Source organism: Dryas octopetala, chromosome 3, assembly GCF_963921425.1.
Source record: "Dryas octopetala chromosome 3, drDryOcto1.1, whole genome shotgun sequence".
NCBI lineage: Eukaryota > Viridiplantae > Streptophyta > Magnoliopsida > Rosales > Rosaceae > Dryas > Dryas octopetala.
The window spans coordinates 15,254,372-15,281,458 of NC_141368.1; the positions used below are offsets into that span (position 1 = coordinate 15,254,372).

Below are 27,087 nucleotides of genomic sequence, written 5' to 3' on the forward strand. Positions count from 1 at the left end.
TGTAGTCTTCACAAATTGTTGAATCACCAAAATTTCTACCCAAAAGTTAATATAATTATACTCTTCAAGTGTATTTGTATGTAGAAGATCACTTTTGTATTGTGTTTTTAACGATCCGAACCGATCATTCCTTAGTGCCTCACTTAAGGATCATCTATGCAAAAAATTAGCTCAATCGGAGATGTAGAAGTTAGGTAACGGTGGTTGAACTTATGAACGATTGTAAATTTTGTAATACGAATCGAAGTATGAGATGAATTCCGATTTAGCCGATTTTTTGCAGGGATGATCTTCCAGTATAAACGAATAGAATGAATGGTTCCGATCGTTGAAATCACATTGTAGTCTTCACAAATTGTTGAATCACCAAAATTTCTACCCAAAAGTTAATATAATTATACTCTTCAAGTGTATTTGTATGTAGAAGATCACTTTTGTATTGTGTTTTTAACGATCCGAACCGATCATTCCTTAGTGCCTCACTCAAAGATCATCCATGCAAAAAATTAACTCAATTGGAGATGTAGAAGTTAGGTTTAGCATTTAGGATGTATGAACGATCTTGATTCTTATAATAATAATCGAACGGGTAGATGAACTCCGATTGAGCCGATTTTTTTCAGGGTTGATCTTTGAGTATGAACATATATGAAGAATGGCTCTGATTGTGATAATCACGTTGTGGTCTTCACAATTATTGAAGCTACAAGGTTTTAACGAAAGAGTTGATATAATTTTATTCTTCAAATGCAAAAACCACTGATTTATATGTAGAACCTTATATGTCGATTGTGTTTTTAACGATCTGAACCGTTCATTTATTAGTTTTTCACTCAAAGATCATTCCTCTAAAATATTAGGTCAATTGGAGATCTAGAAGTTTGGTATTGGAGCTCGAACGTATGAACAATCATGGTTCATAAAAAATTCAACTTTGGGCGACGAAATGTAACTTTAGACGACGAACAGTGCGTCGCCCAAAGTCTGAAATTATGGCGGGATAAAACGGTGCCCTAAAGTCAACAACTTTGGGCGACGAACATGAATTCGTCGCCCAAAGTGACTTTAGGCGACGAATTAAGACGTTCGTCGCCCAAAGTGACTTTGGTTGACGAATTCATGGTCGTCGCCCAAAGATACTTAAGGCGACGAACATGAATTCTTCACCCAAAGTAACTTTGGGCGACGAACGTCTTAATTCGTCGCCTAAAGTCACTTTGGGTGACGAATTCATGTTCGTCGCCCAAAGTCTTTAAGTTAATACCCATTTCTGGGTTCACTTCAGTCACTCTCGCTCACTTAGTGCCTCACCCTCGCAGCGCCGCACCCTCTTCCCTTCCCTCAGCTCTCACTCCCTCCTCCTCCTCCTTCTCCTCCTCCCTCCTCCTCCTCCCTCCGCCTCCTCCTCCTCCTCCCTCCTTCCCCGAAACCCAAACCCCCCCCCCCCCATCGGCAACCCACCCCCCCCCATCGGAGACCCACCCCCCCTCCCCTGAAAATCCACCCTCGCCGAAACCCACCCCCCCGAAAACCCACCCCCCCCGAATACCCACCCCCGCCGAAACCCACCCCCCACCCGAATACCCACCCCCTTCGAAACCCACCCCCCACCCTCCCCCGAAAACCCACCCCCACCGAAACCCATCCCCCTCCCCAGCCGAAACCAGCTCACCCAAAACCCCCCCTCCAAGCCGAAACAGGTTTTTTTTTTTTTTTTTTGAATTTATGGTATTTTCTGGGTTTTTTTTTGTATTTTCTGTTTTTTATGGTATTTTCTGTTTTTTTTTTTTGTATTTTCTGTTTTTTTATGGTATTTTCTGTTTTTTATGTTTTCTAATATTGTGGATTTTGTACTTGTTGTGGATTTTGCATAAATTGGTTGTGAAATTTCTGATTTTAATGGTAATTAGTTAATGTTGTGGGTTTTTTTAATTTAGTGGTTTGGTTGTGAAATCTGAATTTAGATTGATGTTGGGCTCATATTTGACAATGATTTCTTTTTTTGGTGAAGGAAGGATAGTGTTGCATTTGTTGTGAAGGATAATTGCATTTTTGGTGAGGTATGTGTTTAATCTATCTTTTAGTTAAGTTTTTGTATGATTTAGTATTTAATGTTTCATATATAATTGTATTAAATTTTTGAGTGAATTAGTTTGTATGTTAAAATTAATTACAAAATTGATTAATTAATTTGTATGTTTTTATATGCTAAAATTTAATAGTTTGTTTGTATGCTTATATGTATATTGTTAGATTAATTATAGTTTAGTTTGTATGTTACATTTAGTTTAGTTGTAATTGCAAAATTTCCGATGACGTAGTCCAGCACTCCTCGAGTACTGGGTGAGGTCATGTGGCACGAAGCGCTTGTGCGAAGTTATCAATCGATAACTTTGTACATTTAACTAGTCGTGCGAAGTTATCAGTGGATAACTTTGTACACTAAATTTAAATTCACCTTAGAACCGTTCGAGAATCTATTGGACGCGCGCATGGGCGCTGGGCGTGACTGCGCTCCAATATGATTCTTGAATTGTCTTAATTACCCATGGACAGTTTGGGAGTGCACAATTATGTGTTGTGGTTAGCGGTTCATGTGATGTGGATTAGTTAGTTTGTTAGTTTTTAAATATAAAATTTAGTTTAATTACAAAATGTAGATTAATTAGTTTGAGAAATATAATTTAGTTATAAGGTGAAAGGCGATGGAGTCAGCTCCCAATGATGTAGTTCAGCCATCCTCGAGTACTGGGAGCTCCTCTATGCCACGGAGGGCCCGTCGATCTCACCGTTCTAGTCAGGTCACCGTTTCCGCTTCCGCTTCATCTACTGCCACGTCATCCACTGCGACGAGGAGACCATGTAGTGGGTTGAAGTCCTCTCGGATCGTGCGCAGTACTAGGGCGCGGATTCCAGTCATGTGTGTGCAAAACGGCCGACGACCGTTAGATCATAACGTTGACAGTTTGTTCTCGCATGATGTGGGGGCTATTATTCGTGCCGAGTGCGCCATGGTTGCAACCACTTGGAAAAAATTGCCGGCAGAGATTCAACACAAAGTGATCCGCTCCATCTCAGTGAGTATATAGCTCAATAATTAATTCAAAATGATAAATTTGATCATTCATAACAATCTAATATTTTTTTCAGGTTAACTTTGACATTCAGATGGATGATCCCCTCACTGTCACGTACATGACAGATTTACTCATCAAGTCCTACAGGCAGTGGAAGCACGAACTACACGTGCATTTCAAGGGATTTTCGTCGGCAGTTGAGGCATTGGCGAACCCCCCCTATGGAGTTGGTAGAGCGGTCTGACCAGTGGCGTTTTTTGTGCGATCATTTCATGAGTCCGTCGTTTTTGGTACGTTTTATCATTTTAAGACTTTAAAAAATCGATTATTGTTTTGTTATTCTATTATTGTATACATACACTAACATATTTATAATTTGCTTAATATTTAACAGAAGAAGTCGGTCGCCAACGCCAGAAATCGGAAAGGGAAGCCGTTTAACCATCATAGTGGTCCGACGCCCATCTTATATCGAGTGGAGTCGCGACGTCGGGTACGTCATTATTTAATTTAATACATATATATTCTTTAATATTGGTTGGGTCTTTGACAAAATTATTTTCTTTTTCAGCGTGGGTCGCAATTCCCGGAGATAGATACTTTCGGAGATATCTATGTTCATCCCGGTTGTGATGCGGCCAAGGCAAAACATGTTAGTTTTTTATATTTTAATTTTTTTCACAATTTTTTATATTTATTTTTCTAATTGGTTACTTGTATATATAACATTTTGAAGGATGAGATGGTGGCCAACTCGAGAATATATTTGGAGAGCTTGGCCGAGCAGCACCCTCCGGGTACTCCGTTGGAGTCGATTCCAGTACCCGATCCCGATGTCGGACTTCGTATTATGATAGACTCACTGGGTGTTAGGCCCGGTAAGGAAATACGCGGCATGGGATATGGGCGGATTCGTGATGTTCGATCCTCGTCTTCGTCTTCATCTTCGTCTCAGCCATCTGCAGTCGTCGCAGGGTTGTCCGCTCAAGTGAAGAAGTTGCAAGAGGACTTACGAGCTGAGAGAGCGGAGAAGGAGGCGTTGTATGCTGCATTGACCAAGGCGATACCTGGGTTTCTCCCGCCACCATCTTCTCATCAACCTCCGTCAGATATGAATGATGATGATGCTACTAGTTTAGAATAGATTGACTATATATATTAGGGTTAATTACTACTTTGTATGGATATTTTGATATATAAATTTATGAATTTTGTTTTATATAGTTTTTGAATAAAGAATTTTTTTTAAATATTAAATTTAAATATATAATTTAAATAAAAAAAACAATTTTTTTAAAAAAAAAAAAATGTTTGGGCGACGGAATTTTTCGTCGCCTAAAGGGTGTCTGGGCGACGAAAAAAGCAATTCCTCGCCCAAAGCATGTTTGGGCGACGGAATTTTCGTCGCCTAAACATGCTTTGGGCGACGAACAAGGGTGTTCGTCGCCCAAACCCTATTTGGGCGACTCAACATTTCGTCGCCCAAAGCACGTTCCAGCGAGGAAATTAGTTATTCCTCTCCCAAATCATGTTTAGGCGACGAAAAATTCCGTCGCCTAAACATGCTTTGGGCGACGAATTTTATGTGTTAGGAGACGAAAAAAATCCGTTGCCCCAGGTGTCTTTGGGCGACGAAATTTAGAAGTTCGTCGCCCAAACTCTTGGGCGTCACATTTTGGGCGTCCAAACGCTCGACGAACGCATTTCGTCGCCCAAACGTTTGGGCGACGAAACTCTACTTTGGGCGACGAATTTCGTTCCTCTCCCAAACCCTTTTTTCTTGTAGTGAATATATAGGGTTTAGTGTATAGATTATAGAGTATAAAGAGTATTAGGATATATAGATTATATAAAATTTAGTATTAGAATTTAGCGTATAGATTATAGATTTATAGAGTATAAAAAATATATTAATTTCATTTATTCATTATACTAATTTTATTTAACAGTATTTGCCTACAGCGCGCATTATATTCATCTTATATCATATGAAATCTACTATATAATTTAGTTTATTCAATGTTTTTTATCAATGTAGTAGATAATATGTTAAACAAACATATGGTAAAGTTTCATTCAAATTTTTCGTATTTTGATAGCAATTTTCGTCGTTTCTGTCGAATTTTTGTCGAAATTTAAAAATCTTCCCATCGAAATTTTCTCAAAACCCAAAATTTTATTTCTTGGATGTATCCCGCGGTGATTAATCAATGAAAAACTATGTGTTTTTTCAAAATAAAAATTCAATAGCCTAAAAGCAAGAACAGCACCTGACAAGTTATAATAGTTTAATAATAAAAATAATAAAAGGTATATAAAAATCATAGTGAAGCAGGTGACAAGTTGTAGGAGTTTAATAATAAAATAATGAAAGGTATATGAAATGTATAGTGGAGCGTTAGTTATGCTATATACGCTATCAGAGAAAAACCGGTGGCAATATTGTAATTTTTATTAATTTTAATGGCTTTTCTCACACTTGATTCGGGTCTTTTAAAAAGTGGATCGCTACAATATTTTACTATAGTGGGTGGGTCATGTAATCATCCATTTTTTTGCAATTGAACTTTAAAAAAAAAATTATAAAACATAAAAATTAAATAATCTTAAATTTTTTAATTAAAAAATGTAAAAATTAAAAATGTCCTAACGGATATTATCTTTCATAATTTTTAAAATTAATTCATATTAATTATCTTAATTTTAAAAGATAATATAAGTCAAAAATTTTAACAATGTCCATTTTTTGGACCTTAGCCTAAAAATTAGATTTAAGTACAAATATAAATTTTTATATGATTTTAGTCCGAATAACTCTCCAAAACTGGACCTACTTCTAATTAAATGAAAAAATTATAAATTTTTGCTAACTTGAATTTTGCTTCAAAACCTAATTTAGTAATTTCTACAAATGAATATTTTAATAATAATTAATATATATGACAAAAATTAAAAGGTATATAAGACATAAATTAAAAGGGAAACACTCAAAAATTAGCATTACTGTCTTGCCTCTTTTCTTTCTACCGCAAATATGAAGCCATACTAACAAATTTTCGCAAATTTCTAATCGAATTTAGAGAATTTTGAATCTTTGATATATAAATGAATTAATTAAAGAAATTAGAGTTTGGAAATTGGGGACAGAATCAAAGAGAAAGAGTGAGAGAGTGAGAGACTGAGAAAGAGAAGACAACCCAAGAGGCAAAAGAGTAAGAGAGTGAGAAAGAGAAAATGATTCAAACAAAGAGTAAATTGAGAGAGAGAGAGAGAGAGAGAGAGAGAGAGAGAGAGAGAGAGAGAGAGAGAGAGAGAGAGAGAGAGAGATTGTGGCTGCATGATGATTGATTGAAATGAGACTATGAGAGAACCCAAAACAGGTCGATGCCATTGTCTTATAGATATTGTAATTACCCTTCATGTTGTTAGGAATTCTAAGGCATGTGAGGGTAAGTTCTGCTAGAATGGAGATCGATGTTTGGTGATCACCCTGTAAAGCCTGGTAGAATGATGTATTTTTAATGGTTGCAGCCAAATCATTTTGATTTTGAAGTAACACATAAAGTGAAGCAACTTACTCAAAAGCATGCTATTGAAGCTGCGCGCAATTGTGCTTAAGCAACAATTGCAAGAAAGAGAAGCTTGCAAAGCAGTAACATGAGACCCTTGAAGAATTTTATGAGAAGTATGAAATGATAAGTAAAGGGATGGCCATTGAAATTGCTCATCGCTTGGCACGCCATTAAAATATTCGAGTTTCAGATGACTGATACACTTTTTGTTGAGGTTCTCCATCATGTCTAGTCAAAGTGACATTTGTATATGATACAAAGTTTATTATGTGATATTGGCTTTTAACAGACGTCTTCATTATCTTGGAAAAGATACTCATTTGGAAATGGTAAAAAAAAAAAAAATTAAGGTTGTGTTTGGAGTTTTGGGGATGGATTTGAAATTCAATATCTATCCCATTGTGAAAGTGGGAAATAAACTAATGCAACTTAAAGAAAAATAAAGAGAAGCTGTAAATGGTTTTTTAATCGTAAAGTAGTTGTAATTGGAAAAAGGAATTGATTCTCGTCTATACAAAATTTATTCACCAACTAAAATAAAAAATTCTATTATTTAAGATATTCTTTGTTTTTTCAGGAAAATAAATTATAGAAGGAAAGATTTAGCAAAATATAAGACTAAAATTTGTATTATCAAATGTGTTTTCACTATTTTGTTTTTAGAAAACTATTTTTAAGTTTTACCACCAAACACATTCTTGAATTTAAAAAATGTACAATTTAATTTATCATTTTCATTTTACATTACAGTTTCTCAAAAATTGTTTTGTAAAACGTTAATTGTTTTGTTGTTAACTTGTGTTATATACTGGGCCTTTCAATTTTTCTAATTTAACAATTCATTCATGGTTGTAAGCCTAACTTCCTCTCATAGTCACACTCTGAGTACTTTTGATGGTTGAACATAAAGAAGAACAAAAGAGAAGTAAAATTACTGTGAACTTTATCAAATTAACCATTCTTATTTATTAAGGAGAAGATTGCCCAAGGCTTATATAGTGCACAACCTGATGTAGAACAAATGGCAGAACGGTTCATGCAACAACTCGACCGCCAGAAGGCCAAGAAAATGAACAAGCTTCAGCCCGACCCAGTGTCAAAAATGGGCCGATGATATACCGATTCGATTGGCCAAATTCCTTCGTTTAGGGCTTCAAATAAACAATTTAGTGTTTTTGAATAAGTTTCCTAAATTGCATTTTATTTTCATTTTTATTTCCGTTTTGAATTTCGAACGTCTAGGGTTCTGAACGTATTTAAACAACCTTTTTGGCTGTTTGTAACATTCATTATTATTATTTTCAATTAGAAAACCTTGAGATTTCTCTCATTTCTTTGGTGGATTCCAGATTCTTTCTTAGGGTTAATGCTGGTTTTCTCTAATCTCTTTTAATTGCGTGTTACGCTGCGTCACAACCCAACCATATCCTGGCTGGCGATGTAGGATATTTAACACCCCCTTCACCGCCAGGGTTGAGCCCACTACTACATAACCGAACTCCACTAAACGAGAGTCTAAATGCCACATAGCAAACCCAACCAAATCCAGGATACATCGGGTCACAAGAATCAGTTTGGCCTAATTAATGCCAGGAATACGAACCATCGGCTCTGATACCATGTCAAAGCCCACATGGGACCAACTATAAAGTGCATATGTTAAACTCATGGGGCTAACTCATCCTCAAAAACCGGCTTAAAAAATCGGCTTGTAAGGAGATGATTGCCCAATGCTTATATAGTGCACAACCCAACCATATCAATCATGGCGATGTGAGATATTTAACACATATAGATCGAATACATTGAAAGAAAAACAAATTATTTAGTTTGCAATACAATACGTGGAGAATATATTGAACTCCTTATTTCATTCGAGGGTAGAGCCATAAATTTTTTAAAAGGGGGTTAGCTATAATATTACCTTAAAGGCTGATAACTATTTATTTTTGTATCTACATACAAATATACTATAGTCTTCGTAAAAATGAAGATCTAAGTAAAATTTTATAAACCAAACTAGTCAATCAGTTTATTTTCAACAAACTTTAACGTAGATAAATGTGACGCACTAGGATTTTTCTGTACTTATTTTGAGCTTACATTAATTTTCTGGTATTTATTTGGAGTTATTAGTATTTTATTTATTATTTTCAGAAATTAAAGAAAAACATTTCTAAGCGTTCCCAGAATTATTCAATTAGGTTTTTTATGTTGCAAAAATAATTTGAGACCTTGATTTCGTAGTACTTGATGAGACGAACCCAACGAGATTATGATCATAAGTATCCGACAACAAGATTATTTATAGGGAATTTTGGAAGATAGATTGTATTTTTGGGAGATTGAAAAATTGGAGAAAATAGGTAAACAAACACTTTTTCAGACGTTTACAATTATTGGGAGAAAACGTGTAAATCATTGGAGAAAATAAAAATATAGGAAAATAGTGTCGAACTTCATGGTATCCTCAAATTTTGCATCCGATCACGGGATAATTTTCGGTGAATTTCGAAAGAAATTAGAGAAAGAACAAAAGAAAAATAAAAAATAAAAAGAAAACAAATATCGTAATCTCGACCGTCGATCAACAATTGGATGGCTGCGTATTCACCAAGCTACCTAAGTGGCGCCTAAGAAATCTCCCGGCCAGGTGGCCAAGGGAGGAGCAGCCAAGACACATGGCAAATTTTGAGGCTGCCACCATAACCCTACCGAGGGCTCGGCAGGGAAGATCCCCGCCTATAAATACCGACCCCTCCCTTCATTTCTTCACACCTCTTCAACCTTGAGATGTTCTCTCTCAAAATTTCACTTCTCTTTTTCTCTTTAGAGTTGTAATATCTAATTCTTCTAAATCTTTGATCAAGTTGTCTTCGATCAAACATTAGGCTAAAATAGGATAAACTCTAAAAGAACAATTTGGGTTGCTGCATATTTATCACAGTGATCGAGCTTAAGAATAGCCTACATAAAACTTAACTTAATTCTACTCATTGGATTGTGTGAATAAAAGACTTGGGGTTGGCTGAGTAAGTGATCAGTTGTCTTTGGTGATGCTCACCCCTGCATAGGTTTAGTTTTGCAGGAGACCCTAAAAGAAAATGGTAGTCTACATTATTCTCTGAGACTCAGAAATTGAAGAAATGCCACTGGCACGTACTGCCAAATTCCCCAGCCTTTAAGATACTAGTGAGGAGGAAGACCCCTTTATAGTAGAGTTAGTACCAACCCCATTCTCTCTTTCTTATATTCTCCATTAGTTTTTCTTTTTCCTTGCTTTTGAAATTTCAATTTAAAACCATTTTTCCAAGAGACTTTCTGTTATTTCGAACTGACGTTGTTTTATTTAAAAGTGATTCATGGAGTGTTATTCAAATGCATGAATTATGTCATTTGAACTACTTTGACTAGCCTACACAAGAAGGTATTGTTTTAATTGAACTTAAATAAATACTTGTCATTAGAGCTAGTTTAGCATTTTTTTTTAAAATAAAGCATGGTATTTTTCATCTAACTTAAGAATGAATTATCCCTAACATGATAATTTATTTTTAGGTTACTTGGATAGTGTGGCGACTGGCATGTCTCCAATTTATCTAGGTCCTAATTTAGGACTTGATAATTGTGTTGTATGAAGAGTAGAAATTGTATATTGGCCGATTTCGGTATTGACATGCAGCATTTGCATGGACACATGGAAGTTGATTGAGATCAAACTCTCTACATGCATGTGCATGTCTTTTCATTCAAGCGAACAATGTAATCTAGGTCTCCATCATGTATTTGCAATGCATAGAGATTTATGAAAGACACATGCACAAGATAGGAAATCAAGATACATGCATAACAAATCATATAGTAATAAATAAAAAACATAGGTACATCTATATATCAATTTCGGAGGGAGGAGGCTTTGTGGGGCGGTGGGTCTGGAACGAGTCCATTTAATTCTTTATGGCGACACCTTTGGAAGCTCAAACTCCCGTAAAAAAATAGTCATTTTCTCTGGAGGTTTGTTCATTTTGTGTTGCCTACTAAGTTAGCATTATTTCATTGTAAGGTGGTGGATTCTTGTGTGTGTTTTCTTTGCTATGCAGATGTAGAAATGCCTATCCATGCAAGTTTCACATGTGGTGTTATCCGAGAAGTTTGGGTGCAGTCCTCGTTTCCCGCAACTCTGTGGGATGTACCAGGTCAATCCGACCCTTTGGAGTGGCTAGATCGTGAAAAACTTGTGATTTTATGTTGGTTAGTATGGTTTGAGCGAAATCAGGTGTTGCATGGTTCTACTCTATTGGATGTTTCTACCTTGTTCCAAAAATCAATTGCGTATGTTGAAGAACTCTTCCATGTGAAGGCTACCCGCTGCGTATCGGTGCAACGGTTGGCGAGGTCACATTGTCACTGGCTTTTCTCCTCCATTAATTGGGTTCTTATAAAATGAATGTTGATGGCTCTACTGATTCTTCTCTTGGACATAGAGGAGTTGGGGGCAATTGTTCGTGATTTTAATGGTCTTCTGATGGGTGCTATGGCTATGCAGGTTCGTAGTGGTTATTCTATCCTTGCCATTGAGGGCACGTTTACTTACCCGTAATCGAAATGAGTATAAATTGGAATTGGAGTGAGGATGAATCAAAGTGAGGATGAATCAGAGTGAGGAGTAATTAGAGTGAGCAGAAATCGGAGTCAGACATTTCCATTAATGTGTTTACTAACTATCAGAAATTGGAATAAGAAACAATATGATTTCCATACACATGTTTACTTATTTGTAGGAATCGGAATCAAAACCAGTTTGATTACTAAAATGCCCTTATAAAAAATTAAATATGTTTTATGATACTCATAATTTTTAAAATGCTTAAAAATAAAGTTTACATCAAATATTTTGCAAAAAAAAAAAATTATTTTTCATACTTTTATTTATGGTGAAGAAAAAAATTAAAATTATTTATGGTTGAGGGCAATTTTGTATTTTTTTTAAAAGGGTGAGGGTAGTTTTGGCATGAAAAATTCTATTCTCATTCTTTCTTCTCTAATCCGGACCCTCTCCTATGAAATTCAATTCCTCCAAGAGAAGGAACTCAATTCCTTATTTCATGTGGACCCCACACTCTTTCTCATTCCAATATGTTTAAGTAAACAAGGAAATCAGAATGAGAATGACTCCCAAATGTAAGTAAACACATGAATGAGAATCACTCTCATTATTCTCATTCTGATTATGAATAAGTAAACATGCCCTGAACTCTTTGCTCTTAAATCGGGGTTGGAATTTTCCAAGGATGCATGTTTCTCTCCTTTAATTGGAGAGATGGATTTTTTGGAGGCAGTGTCGTTGATCCATGGTGATAGTGAATCCTAGCTGCTGATGAGATTCTTGTGGATGTGATAAAATTGCTCTTGGCGGACTGTTCAATCATTATATGTTAGTTTTAGGCAAGATAGTGTAATCGCGTTGCCCATGAATTGACTCGTTTTAGTTTACGTGCTATATGGGTCTCTTTTTGGTTTGATGATGAACTTACTTGGCTTATAGACTCTATTACTGTAGATTGTCTTGTAATTAACCACCATTTAAGTTTAATGCAATCTTTTTTTGCCTCTAAAAAAAAAAAAAAAAAATTAAATCGGAGCATACCTCCATGTGCATCACTTTTATATAAGAGATAATTATGTTTAGGCCATTTAGAAAAACAGTTTTTAGATGGAGATCGAGAGTGTTTTAAAATTTATAAGAAAATTATTTTAATTCATAAAAATTTATAAGAAAATTATTTTAATTCATAATAAAGTTATTTTAATTTATAAGAAAATTATTTTAATTCATAATAAAGTCTTTCCCCAATTTGAAGGGTATTTACCCTATTTGAAGGGTATTTCCCTTCTTAGGGTGTAGAGTGGGTTTTGTAGCCCAAAATCTCGGAGTTAAAACCTAACATAAAGCCGTCAAAGAAGAAAAATAAAAGGACTTAATTAAAAACCTTAAATTACTACCAATTTTAGTCTAAGAAAAGCTCATAAAATGGATTGAACTCTAAGTCTCCCTTTATATAATTTGTGTGCACTTTATCTTCTGCCAATGTTGTCAAGTTCAAGTTCAAAGAACTTATTGCATTTTGGTGCTTAGGGTTTAGAGTTTAGATTTTAGGATTTTGTCCAAAATCTTGGAGTTAAAACCTAACATAAAGCCGTCAAATAAGAAATATAAAAGGACTTAATTAAAACTCTTAAATCACTACCGGTTTTAGTCTAAGAAAAGCTCATAAAATAGAATGAACTTTAAGTCTCCCTTTATATAAGTTGTGTGCACTTTATCTTCTGCCAATGCTGTCAAGTTCAAGTTCAAGGAACTTATTGCATTTTGGCGTTCGTCAAACCAGCTTTGGAGAACTCCTCTGGTCCGCTAGCAGTAATTGGTAGTTGTACCATCCTTAGGTTTTGTATTTATAAATTTCACAATGTTGGTTTGTCATCATGTTGTATCGGTTCCCATTGAAATTTGTTGGGTGTGAATTAGGAAAGAGAAGAGATTTGTAAATTAATTTGGATTAAGATTTGGGAAAGGCCTTTTAAGGTATGAAGGGTTGATCATTTACATTGGGCAATATCATCTCTTCAACTAATTTGTAGTTGATAAAGAAGGTCGTATAATTAAGACTTGGGTTGATATTATTAACCGTGCTAACCTTTGTATGGAAGTTCTGCATGAAAGTAATGCTCATAAGAGTATCCAAAGCCTTGATTAAAAAGTAAATGTTTTTTTTTTTTTTTTTGATTCGGATAAGTGGATTGTTTTAACCATTGTATATTTTAGGAATAAATAAGGTCTAAAATGAATTTAAATTTAGAATAAATGAAACACCGCATTATTTTTGTGAACAAATTTAATGAATGTTCGAACACATTTAATGAGCGTATTAATTACCAACTTGAACTCATTGGCTCTCCTTAGAATTTTCTATAGCTTCTTATCACACATTCACACATGCTATACGATGATTATAGTGTAATTTCTTTGGGTAATTGCACGAAAAGAAAAAAAGAAAGAAAAGACAAAGATGTCCCAATTGGACCCAAGGCATCATTGGCTTATTGTCTTTGGTACATCGTTGTTCAAATGGTCGCGACAAAGAAGCTTCCTCTGTTCATTCCCAGCGGACCCAACTCTCTCTTGACAGTGAAAGTAAAAGTCTCCTTTAGGGTTCATCATTCATGGAGTTTTGCTTCTAAGGTAAGATTCTCGAGTCCTCTTTGTTTTGTTTCGCCTTTTTCTGTCAATCACTCACCTGGATGCTTTTCAGTTTCATGTTGTTGATGTTAAAATTTCCGTTATATGAAGTCATTCCGTGTTTTTCATGGTTGCAGCAGCTGAATCTTGAAGTTGGGGCTCTGTTTAATCTTTCTTAAAAATGCATAATTCTAATCAGAACATGCAAGATCAGAGGTAAGGACCATCTGGGTATCTCTCAATTTTGGTTTTTGGGTTCTTTTAGCTGAGGCTTTCAATGTTTGAACTCTTTTATCGTATGGGTCTGTGTTATACTCTCTCTGTCTCTGTGTTGGTTGTTGGTCAATCATTTCCTTTTTGTATCTTTTTTTTTTTTTTGGTTTGAAGGAAGCTGAAGAAAAGCTAAGAAATTGGAATTCAAATGCAAAGATCAACTGGGTTTTTGTAGTTTTGGGGTTTTGATTGTGTATGAATATGAATTCCAATATTCTTTGCTTGAGTCTTCCTGTCTTGTATTCATGCTTTTCACATACACCTCGCTTGTTTCTGAGAAATGTAGGAGAATAAGTAAAATTTTAGCGTTCCATTTCATTATTAAGGGAACAAATTAGCAGAGCTTTGTATTGCTACTTGGCACAGTTGAGGTGATACTTCATATTTCCTAGATCAAAATAATATCGACCATATTATTTGATGCTTATGGTTCACTTATTATATTCTTCTCATAGATAAAATAGATGATTAAAGAATTCATTCATATGGTTTTGATAAACTTGGGGACATTCACTCTTTGATATTTCCTTTTGAGATTAATATATCCCGCTGAGTCAATTAGAGTGTCTTTGTTTGAAGCTTATAGATTGTTCAAAAGAATGAAATTGTAGTTTGATTCCTCTTTAAGGCATAATAGTGTTTGAATGATGCAATCCATACATGGGAAGGCACAGGCACATTCCCACAACACTCTTTCCTTTTCCTATGGATTTTATGCTTTTTGTTTTGTGTTAATGAAGTGGCTGCCTTATAAATCAGGAGTAATACAGGCATGGAGGATTCCACTGCAATGACTATTGAATTTCTTCGGGCACGGTTGCTGTCTGAAAGGTCCATTTCAAGAAGTGCAAGACAGAGAGTTGATGAGCTGGAAAAAATGGTATATTCAAAGTTATGGGAAAGTTTTTGGGGTTTATCTTGTTAGATCTATTGTTCAAAGAACCTCTCTCTCCCCACATTATCTTTTACTACTTTTTACATTATTGGTTTTGTATACAATGTAGGTAGATGAACTGGAGGAACAACTTAAGATTTTTTCTCTTCAAAGAAAAGAGGCTGAGAAAGCTGCAGAAGATGTTCTTGCCATTTTGGAGAACGAAGGGATAAGTGACACGTCTGAGGTATTTGATTCAAGCTCTGACCAGGAATCCAAATTGGGTAATAACTTGACGAATGAACAGGAAAGCTTTGTAATTTCAAAGGTGAGAAGAAATGAGCAGGACGAACTTTCAGGTTCGGACCTTGATTCTTCTCTAACACCTAGTAGAAGCTTGTCTTGGAAAGGTCACATTGATTCTTCACGTTCTCGTGAAAAGTATAAGTATACATCCACAAGAAGACGTAGCAATTTTTCATCCATTGGTTCTTCTTCTCCAAGACATCACCTTGGGAAATCTTGCCGCCAGATAAAACATAGAGAAACAAGGTTTAGTGGTTCAGCTTCCCTTCATCTTGTTTGTGTTTATCCCTTTTATAAATCATGTGTGTGTATAGAGTCCTTCTCTAAACAGGATGCCCTCTTTTTTTTTTTAAAAGAGGGAAAGGACTACATTGTGATCAATACAATCCAATAATCCAAATGTTTCATTTTTTTAGGTTCCCCTTTATGGATCATCTTGCAAAACTAATCCAAGTTGGAAAATGTTTAGTCATTTAATTATCCTCATGATTATTTTAGTATTTATCATAAACATTGTGTTCTTCTATTTATTTGACAACAATTAAATGATTAAACAGTTTAGATATTTATATTTTTTACGAGGATGATCTGTGAAGAGAACCTAAAAACTGAACAGTTAGGATCATTGAACCACATTGTGGATGACCCCACAATGTGGTAATTTTTTATTGTTCTTAAAACCAGAACATCCTCTTTAGAGAATCTCAATATATTGTATACACATGAGGTGATCGAATAAGGACCTAAGTGAGGACTTGCATATTAGCCTCTAGATCATATTTGAACGGTCAAGCTGTATCTAAAACACTATCACTTATTGTGCATCTTAGCCATCCATATCTACTCTAACTGTTGAGATATAAGTCCTCAACTTTGGACCTATGACATATGATACCAACTATGAACCACTGTGACCTAATTGTCTAATATCCTAAGTGTTGTTGTTTTTATTTTTATTTTTACTATTATTTTTATCATCATCATCATCTTGTTATTACTTATTATAATATTATGATTTCCTTTAAACTCAATATATAGGTGTAAAAAAGATAATAACTTCAACTAATTGACACAAAAATATTCAATAAGGAAAGCTATTATGGGAAAATCAATAATAAATTTATGTATATGTAAAAAATATATGTAACTTTCATTTCTATGGATTCAAGTGGTATGTCATATTTATTATTCCTCCCCTGAATTTTCTAGCTGACAAAGATGCTGTAGAAAGAGTTGGAGTTTAACTGGTTTTGCTTATCTATTGTGATAAAGGCTACATGCATTCATACAGAGTCCATGCTAGATATTTCAGATGTATCAACCTCATCATGTTCGAAACGGTTCTATTTGTCATTCACTCTTACTACTTGTATTTTCCAGATCAGCACTTAATGGGTTCAATGTTGAGCCTGCCAAGTTTGACTCTCAAGAAAATGGAGCCGCTGCTTCTTGTGAAGATCTTCTAAATTGCTCCAATGGTGGGCCTGAGATATTGAGAGAAGGTTCTGAGTTCCAGGAAGAGAAAGTCTTATTAAAGAATTCACTCTCAGGGAGCACAGAAAATCAAAGAAATAGTGACCTTGATTTCAATGGGCATGAGAGAGTCAAAGACATGGAAAAAGCATTAGAACATCAAGCGCAACTTATTTGCCAGAATGAAGAGATGGAAAAGGCTCAAAGAGAATGGGAAGAGAAGTATAGAGAAAATAACACCAGGACACCGGTATGCTTCATCTGAACTTGTTCATATCATAGACCATTTAAATGATTTTTCTTTGACATGAAACTTGTGAAAGTGTGCCACTATTGTGCTGCATATACCATCTTGATTTAATGCAATAATGCTTGAAAGAAATGCCCTTCTGGATTATGTAATGCTAGGTCATATGTATGATATTTCTTCTTGATTGTGCATGATTCTACAAGTTTTATCCTTTTCTGTTTTCTTTGAGGTCATGCTTGACCTATTTAAGTTCTGTCATATTATTTTCAGCACCTGTTTATTTAAATTGTTTTGAAAATATCTTACTTTTCAATAGTTGCTGTTTTAAAGTGTGTTTCATAGTGCATATCATTTAATTGGTAAAAATCACTTACAAGCTGGGATGAAAATGTCTATATTAATAGAAATGTCTGTTAAATTCACATAAACAATGGAAACTAACTTTAAACCATATAAATTTTTTGTATGAAACTTTAGGAGATACTAAGTCAATTAATAATGCATCAATTGAACATATAACTTTCATAAAGTAATATACTTGATTAATTATATGACACATAGAATGAACTAGCACATGTATGTTCTTGAAATTCACATGCTGATGTGCAAAAACTTCTTAATTTCAATAAACATAATTGATGGTAAGTATTCTAATGGGTAATTTAATTTTAATTTTTTATTTTGATCATACTACATAACATGACAATTTGTTTTTAAATTACATAAATGTCCATATCTAATATTCCTACAACCAAATTTGTTTTTTAAAGGTTTGTCTTTTCTGAAAACCTATTCATTTAACCCATTAAGATGGAAATATTAGTGTATGAATGGTCATTTTCATCCTTGCTTACAAGTTAAAGCATCCAGTTCCTAAGAACTTATTTGTTGCTTTAAGTTGAAAAATGAACATACACAAGTCAGTATGGCGATCGACACTATCAACACCACATCACCATCTATGGGGCCATCACTCCATTATCATATTGCAACTAACTTTTCACCCCAAACATAATCACTACCACATCAAAATATCATCAATGGCACACTCGTAACTTTACTATCACTAATTGCATCCACCACAAGCCAGCAGTGCCATTTCCAACAACTGCCACTAATGATGCTACCATTGCTACCATCACCAGTCAATGTCATCCGCTCCTCATTTTTCATTTATGCCTTTTGGCTTCTAGGCTTGCGTGTTCTTTTCTAATTAAGCTTTCGTATGCATGTGACTTGACAGTTGACACTAACCCGACTTTTTTATTGATTGAGTTGTGTTTGGATTAAAACACGTCTTGTGAACTAGAAACTCAAGATTAGGACCCTCTTATCTTTAAACCAAACCTATGATGTCTTGTCGGATGTGTGGTGTCATATTCTAGTAGTGTCATTTTGTTTAGTGATGTCTTGTTCGTGTTGAGTACTAATCAACCCTAACTTAATTTGTTTAATTAATATTTCAGATGACTTAACATTAACCCAACTTGTTTATTAATCATGCTGTGTTTGGGTGGACACAGGTCTTGTTTACTAGAAACTCAAGATTAGGACCCTTTACCCCCAAACTAAGCCCATCAAGTCTTATTGATCCCTACTGTGTTGTTTTCAAGTCATGTAATTTTGGGTTGAAGCAAGTAGTAGTTCCTAACTTGATCTATTTAATTCATCATGCTAGATGACTTGATATTAAACCAATGTGTTTATTAACTGAGTTGTGTTTGGGTTGACACACATCTTGTGAACTAGAGACTCAATAGCCCATTATCTCTATGCTAAACCCATCACTCATACATCCCCAAAAATAGAAATCCACTTGATCAAGATGTTGACTAAATCAAGAAAAATTCTATAAGGATTTATACAATATTAGGTCAATGAATGAAAAAAAAAAAAAAAATTCAGCTTCATATAATACTAGTTGAATAGGTATGTTAGAGTCAAAATTGGGCTCTTTGTGTTTGACACTAACTACACCTTTTATTATCTGTGTTAGTAGGCTGTGTCATTTTTAGGTTTGTGTCAAGTAATAGTCAACCTTAATCTAACGTGCTAATTTCATGTTAGATTCGTGTCATCTTATTGTATTGTGTTTAAAATGGCCACCCTTACCATAAGTTGTGTATTATGTTATCCATATGCCTTCAAAGCGTTGTTCTTGCCATTTTATAGGGGATGAAGATTGTTGGATACCTCACTTGGAGGCATTAGCCTCAACTCTCTTCAAGATATGTATTTTGCATATCTTTTAGTGGGCATAACAAAGATGTAAAAGCATAAGCAGATGTGCAGACACATCATTTGAGGAATTAGGGTTCATAACTTTTTCATATAACCTTTCTTGAAATAAACATGGCATAAATATTGTTCTCCTTGTGATTTGTTGGTTTGCTGTAAGTAGCATTTCGTTTGGGTCAGTCATTCACTTTGCTGGTTGTATTTATAATTAGCGATGGTAATTTGTTTTGTCCATAAAAACTCTCTTCATTACTTTTTCTTATTGCTCTTTGGAATTTTTCATCCTCTAAACCTGGTGGGTTTTTGGGTGATATAGGATTCATGTGACCCTGGCAACCATTCAGATATCACTGAGGAAAGAGATGAGATCAAGGCTCAAATGCCATCCTCTGCTGGGATGGCTATCTCCCAACCTCAAGAGGCAAAGTCAAAGGACGGAGATGTTTGCCTAACCAAGGAAATGTCCAAAACTCTGCCAAATGGTTTTTCACCACCTTCACATGTAGATATGGGAGGGTTACAGGATCAGCGGAATAGAAGCACTGTTGCTTCAAAATCCCAAGTTCAAGAATTTGCATTCCCCACGGAAAATGGAAAGCAAAATCAAGAGAGCCTAGAAAAATATGCTCATCAACCGTCACATGGCTCTCACCATGATCCACTTTTGCACAGATCGGCCCACAACCGGTCATCAGATGCCTCTTCTTCTGAGGCAGGCAGTAGGTTCCATAAAGGAGGTGCTTCAGGAAGCAGAAATGACTTATATGCATTGGTGCCTCATGACTCGCGGGGTAGGTTGGGTGGTGTACTGGATGCTCTTAAACAAGCAAAGCTATCACTACAACAGAAAATGACTAGATCGCCACTAGTAGATGGTATGTCTGTCCATACATCTATTGTACCGTCTGTTCCTGCTATACAAACTAGAGACAGAGTAGAGATTCCTGTTGGGTGTGCTGGCCTTTTCAGACTACCAACTGATTTTGCAGCTGAAGAAGCTGCGACTCAAAGTAGCTTCCTTGGTTCTTCCTTACCATCTGCAAGGAATTGTCCTGAAAATGGGGTTTCAGTGACTGCTACTGATGTATTCGTCATGAGCCCTTATGCTGAGACTAGACCAACCTTTTCTACTAATGCTGCTGATCGATTTGCCACCAGTCCTTACATTGAGACTAGACCAAATTTTTCTTCTAATGCTGCTGATCAATTTGCCACCAGTCCTTACATTGAGACTAGACCAAAATTTTCTTCTAATGCTGCTGATCGATTCGTCACCAATCATTATGTTGAGACTAGACCAAATTTTCCTAGTAATGCTGCTGATCGATTTGTCACTAGCCCTTACCTTGAGACTAGATCAAATTTTTCTGCTGATAATGGATTTCTCAGTGGCCGCTATGCAGAATCTGGGTCGAGAGCTTCTACTCCGAAGCCACATTTTGATCCTTACTCTGATATGGGCCTACCCTCATCCAGATATTCCAATCCCAGCTATCCCACCAACTATCCCAGCTATCCCAACTATCCCTCTGTTCCAGACCCAACACCATGGATAAACTCTGATGACGTATTAACAAGAGCCCTACCAAGAAGGCCAGTTGGGGCACCTGCAGATCGTTTTCCATATTATGATGACCATATTCAACATAATACGTATAGATAGTAGCAACTGTTGCTTAGTTATCCACAGTGAAGCTTAGTAGTGAATAGTGGTTTTGTAGATTGGTTTTGAAGTCAAGGCCCTAAAAGGCAATTTTTTCTATTGCTTGTTTTGTTCTTCCCAGCTGAGCTTTCTGTATTTATTGAAAGAGGTGAGATTGTACCCGCATGCCCCACCATTTATGCTTCCATCTTATATTGTCTTCTGTTTCCTTTAATGACTCATTAAAAGAATTCTTTGCATTTCTGTATAGGTGCACCTACCCGCGCATTTCACTCTGGATAGGCATAAGTTACTTGGGGCTGAAATCTGGATAGACTAGACTATGCACAAATCTGTTCACAGGTCCAGAATCATGGAACCTTGTCAAGTGTCAACAACTTGAACTCGGCTTCAGTTCTAATTTCTGCAGCATTAAGGACACATTGCTTTACTAGTTGTTAATTCCACAATAAAAGGCATATAATTCTTTTAGGCTAAGTTTGGTGATTATGATTGAATTAGATGTGTTATCTCATTAAATTTAGAGTGTATTGAACAAAAACTAAATGCTAACTTCTCTCTTTTGTTCAAGTTAAAAGAATAATAACGCTTAGTCCTAAGGAAAACTTCCCTTTCGATTCCCGCAAAATGGTATATATGAACTCATTTTCTTTCTTAACTTGGACAAAATTTATTAGTTAGTCTTTATTTCTTTCTTCAATATACTTTGAATCTAGTGAGTTAGCATATCCAATCAAATCCTAGACATCAAACTTTAGTTTGATCTTAGGCACTTTGGAAACATTTGCGTATGGCATTTCCTAGTGGAGTACTGGGCCTAAATCTGAAAGAGGGTGGACCGTTGGGGAATGGGGGTTAGTTAAGGTGAGACAAAATATAATTAAGAATTTTCATTTTCTTGAGTGCTGACTGCTGGAGACAATATATTTGGGGACAACCCAAAAAATTGCTCGCTTAGTCCATCTTTCTTTAACAGTTTCTAAATCCAACTTTAGAAACAAAAATAAAGAAAATCCCTCAATCCCTCTCGGACCTTCTATGACCAACTGACCATGAACAGATCGCAGAGGATACGTTATGTCTCACCATAGAGGTACCTTGGCCACTGGCTTTGGTAGGTTGTGTTATACATTTCGCTCTAATTTGTCAAAAGGTGGTTATGCAAATTTGCTCGGTTACCCTATATTGTTTGTGTTTTTTTTTTTTTTTTTTTTTTTTCTTTTTGTAAGTTATAATCTTTTTACCCCTTAATAAAATTAAACAGATTTTATTTTGAAAATATCCTCATCTTCTTAGGGGTGGTATTTTTTTTACTATATAATATCATTCAAATCACTTGACACGAAATTAGCGGGTTTAGATTGACTATTACTTGATACGATTATGAATATGACATGACCTACTAATACGAATAATAAACATGTATGTTTAATATAAAACACGACTAATCCAATTTTACTAGTTTTTATGAAAGAGATTGAATAACTTTTTTGTCATTGTATAATTATTGTTATTTTTTTTAAGATTTTTCTACTATCATATAATTAAGTATATAAATTTTTTGTCATATTAATGGAGGCAATCAAACGTTTGACCTATCCTAATTCCTCACCCCTTTGGATTTAGAATATTTCACACAATATGTGCATGACACGATAATATATAATTAAACATTAAAATATGACAAGTTGTTTGGTGTTTTGGAACCATTAAAACCTTTTAGATTAATTGAAGGGTGAACATCTTTCTAAATACAAAAAGAAGACAAGAAAGAAAAGAAAATGTATCACATAAAAAGGAGATCTAGAAGAGGTGAAATCCAAGACTTTTTAGTGGAGACCATATTGCAAGTTATATGCAAGTCCATTGATTCCTTCTCCTACAAAGTTGCACCAACTCCTGCACTACCCCATCTATCTCTTCATCCTCTTTCTTTTTCATGTTGTCTCTCAATTCCAAAGCCTTTCTTCTCACACTCTCTCCAGTTTTCTCCACGACCACATCTCTAATCACTTTTGCTATCTCTTCATGTTGGAGCCTCCCATCTACTCCCATTCTCTTAACCTCCACACCAACACCAACCTTCTCCACTACTCTAGCATTCAATGGCTGGTCAAGATGCATAGGCATGGCTATAATTGGAACACCAAACTGCATGCTCTCCATCACAGAGCTCCATCCACAATGGCTCACAAACCCACCAATGCTAGAATGCTGCAATATTTTTGCCTGTGGGGCCCAACCCTTCACTATGAATCCTCTCTTTCCTACCCTCTCTACAAACCGTTGTGGCAGTACCTCTTCAATCCCAATTTCCTCTCCCACAGGAAACCTAATAACCCATATAAAACTCACTTTGCTAAGCTCTAAACCATGAGCTATCTCTTTTATATCCTCCTCGGATAAAAAGTACTCACTGCCAAAAGATACAAACACAACCGAAGATCTTTCCCTCTTGTTTAGCCACTTGATGATTTCTGTTTCCTCACCTTCTTGATCTATAGCATCTTGAACAAGTGGACCAACAGGCACAATCTTCTTATCCAATAAATCAGAGGCATAATCAATATATTCTCCTTCAATCTCTCTGAAAGTCTTCAACAAAATGATGTCAAACGACCGATCAATGCACTGTTGTACACGGACTTCGTCCTTGATGTCATTTGATGAAGATTCCAACAGGTTGTTGAACTTATCATTCTCACAATCCCGAAGATAGATTTCCGAAAATGGAAATTTGACACTCGGGTTGTTCTTAAAATGACTGCAAAATGAAGCCAAGACAGCGCCAGTGCAGAAGAACAAGACGGATGGAATATTTTGTGACGAAGCTAAAGACGGTGCCCATGGTTGAAGAAAGTCGTATACAAGCAAATCGGGGGTTAGGGTTTTGAGGATGTTGGAGAAGTTGCTGGACATGTCAAAGGCCTTTTTGAGAGTGGACATGAGATGGGGTGGGAGGCCATTGGTGGTGTGGTAGTGAGGAGGGAGCTCAGGCAAGTGGGGAAGATGTAGCTCCACAAATTCAATGGAGAGAGAGTATTTTTGGGAGAGTTTTGGTTTGATGGACATGAGGTTTACAGGTGTGGAGCAAAAAAAGATGTGGAAGTTTCTGGTGGTGAGCTTCTTGGCTAGTTCTAGGAAGGGAGATATGTGACCATGAGCTAGCCATGGAAGCATGAGAACACTCATTTTTGAATGCTTGGTATCCATTTTCTTTGCTTGTGGACTCATAGTTTGTTTTTTTGGTGGGCATATAATTATATAATGATCCAGACTTCCAGAGATGAGTGAGGGAGAGAAACGTGGCCAAAGACAAGACTAGAGTCTGAGTAACGTGGATGCTTCGCATGAATGGTTAGTGTAATTGCATGCGTAACTGTTGACGTACGTTTAATTGGATAAAACTTGGAACAAATTGAGAGTGATTTGAACGTACTTCTCTTCTTTGTTTGGCCTGTATATGTAAGATCGATCAAGCCAACAAACAAAACGACAAATAAAGTATAACCACAAAAGAACCAAATGGTAAAGCATCGATCTGATGGGAATTTTTTTCCGGTCTAAGAATACTTTTTCTACTACGTACAAACCAGTTGAATCAAATTCTTGACTAAGGTTGGATCTTGTAGTGCGACTACCTAATATTACAGCGTATTATGTGTACTAATTATATTAATAAATTTTAAATTTTATTTGAAATAAGCATATATGTCAATATATTATTGAAGATCGCACTATACAATTGACATAACTGTCGTACTAAAAGTTATTATAGAGTTACAGTTTTGATTTTATTACAATTGAAAGTTAACAAGACACAATTTAGAAGAGACAATAAAACCACCAAATTTACAATACCTGCCATTGGAATATAAAAATTAAAATTAAAAACACGTGTGTGAAAAAAAATCACCAAATCAGCCGGCCGGACCAAACTTTCAAAAGCGGTTCGATTTAGTTTGATCGACGAAAACGTCAAACAGTTTGAAAAGCTGATCGAACTGCCCTAAACCAGTGGAACAAAATCGGACCGCCCTTTTATTTTAATATTTTAATTTAAGTTTTTTTTATGTGGCATAGTCCAATTGGACTTTCATAGTTGCTTGTTTGCTTGATGTATTGTCATCTTGATATTATTACATGTCTCATTGTTTTGCTTAAGTAGTGTGCATTTGAATGCCTTAATTGTAAAACTATTTCAAGTTTAGTAATTAATTAGTTTAATTAGTATGAGTATTAGTTGAATTTGAAGTTCTTTTTTGGTACACCCAAACCGCTTAACCAAATCAAACTACACATACTAGCTATGAGTTGTTTGGTTTAGTTCATTTTACGAAGTACATGTTTTTGTGTCAAACTAAACCAATCAATTCATTTTGTTATACTTTATTTTGGTTCATTTTGCAGTTTGATGACCAAATCGCATTGTACCGACCCCTACAAAGAAATGTGTCACGCAGAGGGATCCATCACAAACCCATCTCGATCCCACTTTGAAGATTGTGTCAAGTTGGTCGGAGGACGTACTGCAGCCATATTATATTCACATTTATAATTCCTTATAGTACGTCATGAGGAGCTTGTGAAAATAATATTAGAATGAGAGAAATGATAGCGACATTCTCATTTGACCTAATTTTGTCGTGTATTTTATTCTCTTTTCTTAGTGTAGTTTCATGATCGGAGCTGTTCATTTTTAAATCACCCTTTAAAGATCATTTCTAAAAAAAATCAAATAATTAAAAATCATTTAGTCGTATAAATGTTATCAAATAAACTGACTATTTTGATACCAGTTAAATTCATCGTCTATTTATTTGATAATAGTTACATCAGCAAATAATTTTTTATTTGATTTATTTTTTACAGAAATTATTTTTAAAAGGTGGTTTAAGAAATGAACATTTCTGTTTATGATACTACCCCGGGAATGAGAAAAATAGAAAAGAATGTTGAAGGAGAAGATAGAAAAGAGAAATTAGCTAGCATATATTCCTCTCAGAATAATTCAGTTTTTCTCTTATACACATACGAGTTTGTAAACATTAATGATGTAGTCCCTGTTTTACTATTTAGTAGTAAATTACGATTTAGTCCTTGTAATTTGGTCCATGTTCCATTTTGGTCATGTAATAATTAATTTTAATTTTGTTAATTTTATTTTTTATAGTTTACTAAGTGTTGCAATTGAAGGACAATCTTTTAATTTCAATAAATGGTAGGACGAAATAAGCACATGAGAGGCATGAGTCCGGGTATTTTTTTTGTCCCAAAATAAAGTGAGGTATCTACAACAACAAAATATCTCAATTGGTGCCTCTCATATAAAATAGTTGTTTTTGCAATAAATTAGTTTTTAAGAACTCATCCAAAGCATAAAATAGTTCTAGAACTGATATTTTCATATATTTAACCGAGGAAAATGTTACAATTCATAGTAACAAAACTAAATACAAGGACATGATTGAAAAATCAAAACCAAAGAGTCCTAGCCTAATTAAGAAAACACCCACATTACAGAAACCAAATTTGTCATTTTAATAATAAAATTAAAAAGAGTACGTGAAACATCTTATACTACATTTAAGTCAATTGGAAATTGGACTTACGTACAATAGCTTTCAGTAGCTAGCTAGCAGTAGTTGCATATATGATATATCATCACATAACGTACTGTACTTTTTTGGCTGCTACTTAATTTCTTGTCCTACAAAGTTGCATCAACTCCTTCAATTACCACCCCCATTTATCTCTTCATCCTCTCCCTTTCTCAAGTTGCTCTGAATTCCGTTGTCTTTTTTCTCACATCCTCTCCAATTTTGTCCACCACCATATCCCCAATCACTTTAATTTGAAATCTCTTCTTGTACGTTGCAGCCTTCCATCTACTCTCATTCTCTTAACCTCCATACCAACACCAACCTCCTCCACTAGTCTACCATTAATTAAATGGTTGGTCAAGATGCATAGGCATAGCTATCGATTTAAGGACGTCAGTACAATTATATATGGGAAGATTGAGAGTAAGTATATCCTTATATTAATTCACTGAAGAAATGATTTCTTTTTGCAAATATATATATTTATCAAAAGTCCTAATAATTCTTACAGTTTAACGAAA

At 35.2% G+C, this 27,087-nt stretch overlaps 2 protein-coding genes across 4 annotated transcripts; one reads left to right on the forward strand and one right to left on the reverse strand.

Moving 5' to 3' along the window:
- The first annotated feature begins 13,785 nt into the window (after window positions 1–13,785).
- On the forward strand, window positions 13,786–21,568 carry LOC147291283 (transcriptional regulator ATRX). Of its 3 annotated transcripts, none has more exons than XR_015121398.1 (7): window positions 13,786–13,889; window positions 14,024–14,102; window positions 14,919–15,039; window positions 15,164–15,585; window positions 16,720–17,062; window positions 19,617–21,111; window positions 21,214–21,568. XR_015121398.1 is itself a non-coding variant. In XM_086238359.1 (6 exons), exons 2-6 carry the CDS (start codon window positions 14,068–14,070, stop codon window positions 20,961–20,963), a joined length of 2,268 nt encoding a protein of 755 aa, XP_086094485.1. In that variant the 5' UTR covers window positions 13,786–13,889; window positions 14,024–14,067; the 3' UTR covers window positions 20,964–21,125. The 3 variants fall into 3 exon arrangements, 1 of the variants encoding a protein (XP_086094485.1); XR_015121399.1 differs by having other exon boundaries at window positions 13,841–13,889; window positions 14,027–14,102; XM_086238359.1 differs by lacking the exon at window positions 21,214–21,568 and having other exon boundaries at window positions 19,617–21,125.
- Window positions 21,569–22,734: 1,166 nt separating this feature from the next.
- On the reverse strand, window positions 22,735–24,176 carry LOC147291284 (UDP-glucosyltransferase 29-like). Its single transcript, XM_086237722.1, has one exon. The coding sequence runs from the start codon at window positions 24,174–24,176 to the stop codon at window positions 22,815–22,817; it is 1,362 nt and encodes a 453-aa protein (XP_086093848.1). The 3' UTR covers window positions 22,735–22,814.
- Window positions 24,177–27,087: the final 2,911 nt, after the last annotated feature.

What these genes read in the sequence shown, in the direction of transcription:
- LOC147291283 (XM_086238359.1), top strand. Translation starts at nt 14,068, where the DNA reads ATGCATAATTCTAATCAGAACATGCAAGATCAGAG. An exon ending in CAGAACATGCAAGATCAGAG is followed by an intron (nt 14,103 to 14,918) that starts GTAAGGACCATC and finishes CTTATAAATCAG; the next exon opens with GAGTAATACAGGCATGGAGG. An exon ending in AAAATAACACCAGGACACCG is followed by an intron (nt 17,063 to 19,616) that starts GTATGCTTCATC and finishes TGGGTGATATAG; the next exon opens with GATTCATGTGACCCTGGCAA.
- LOC147291284 (XM_086237722.1), bottom strand. Translation starts at nt 24,176, where the DNA reads ATGGATACCAAGCATTCAAAAATGAGTGTTCTCATGCTTCCATGGCTA.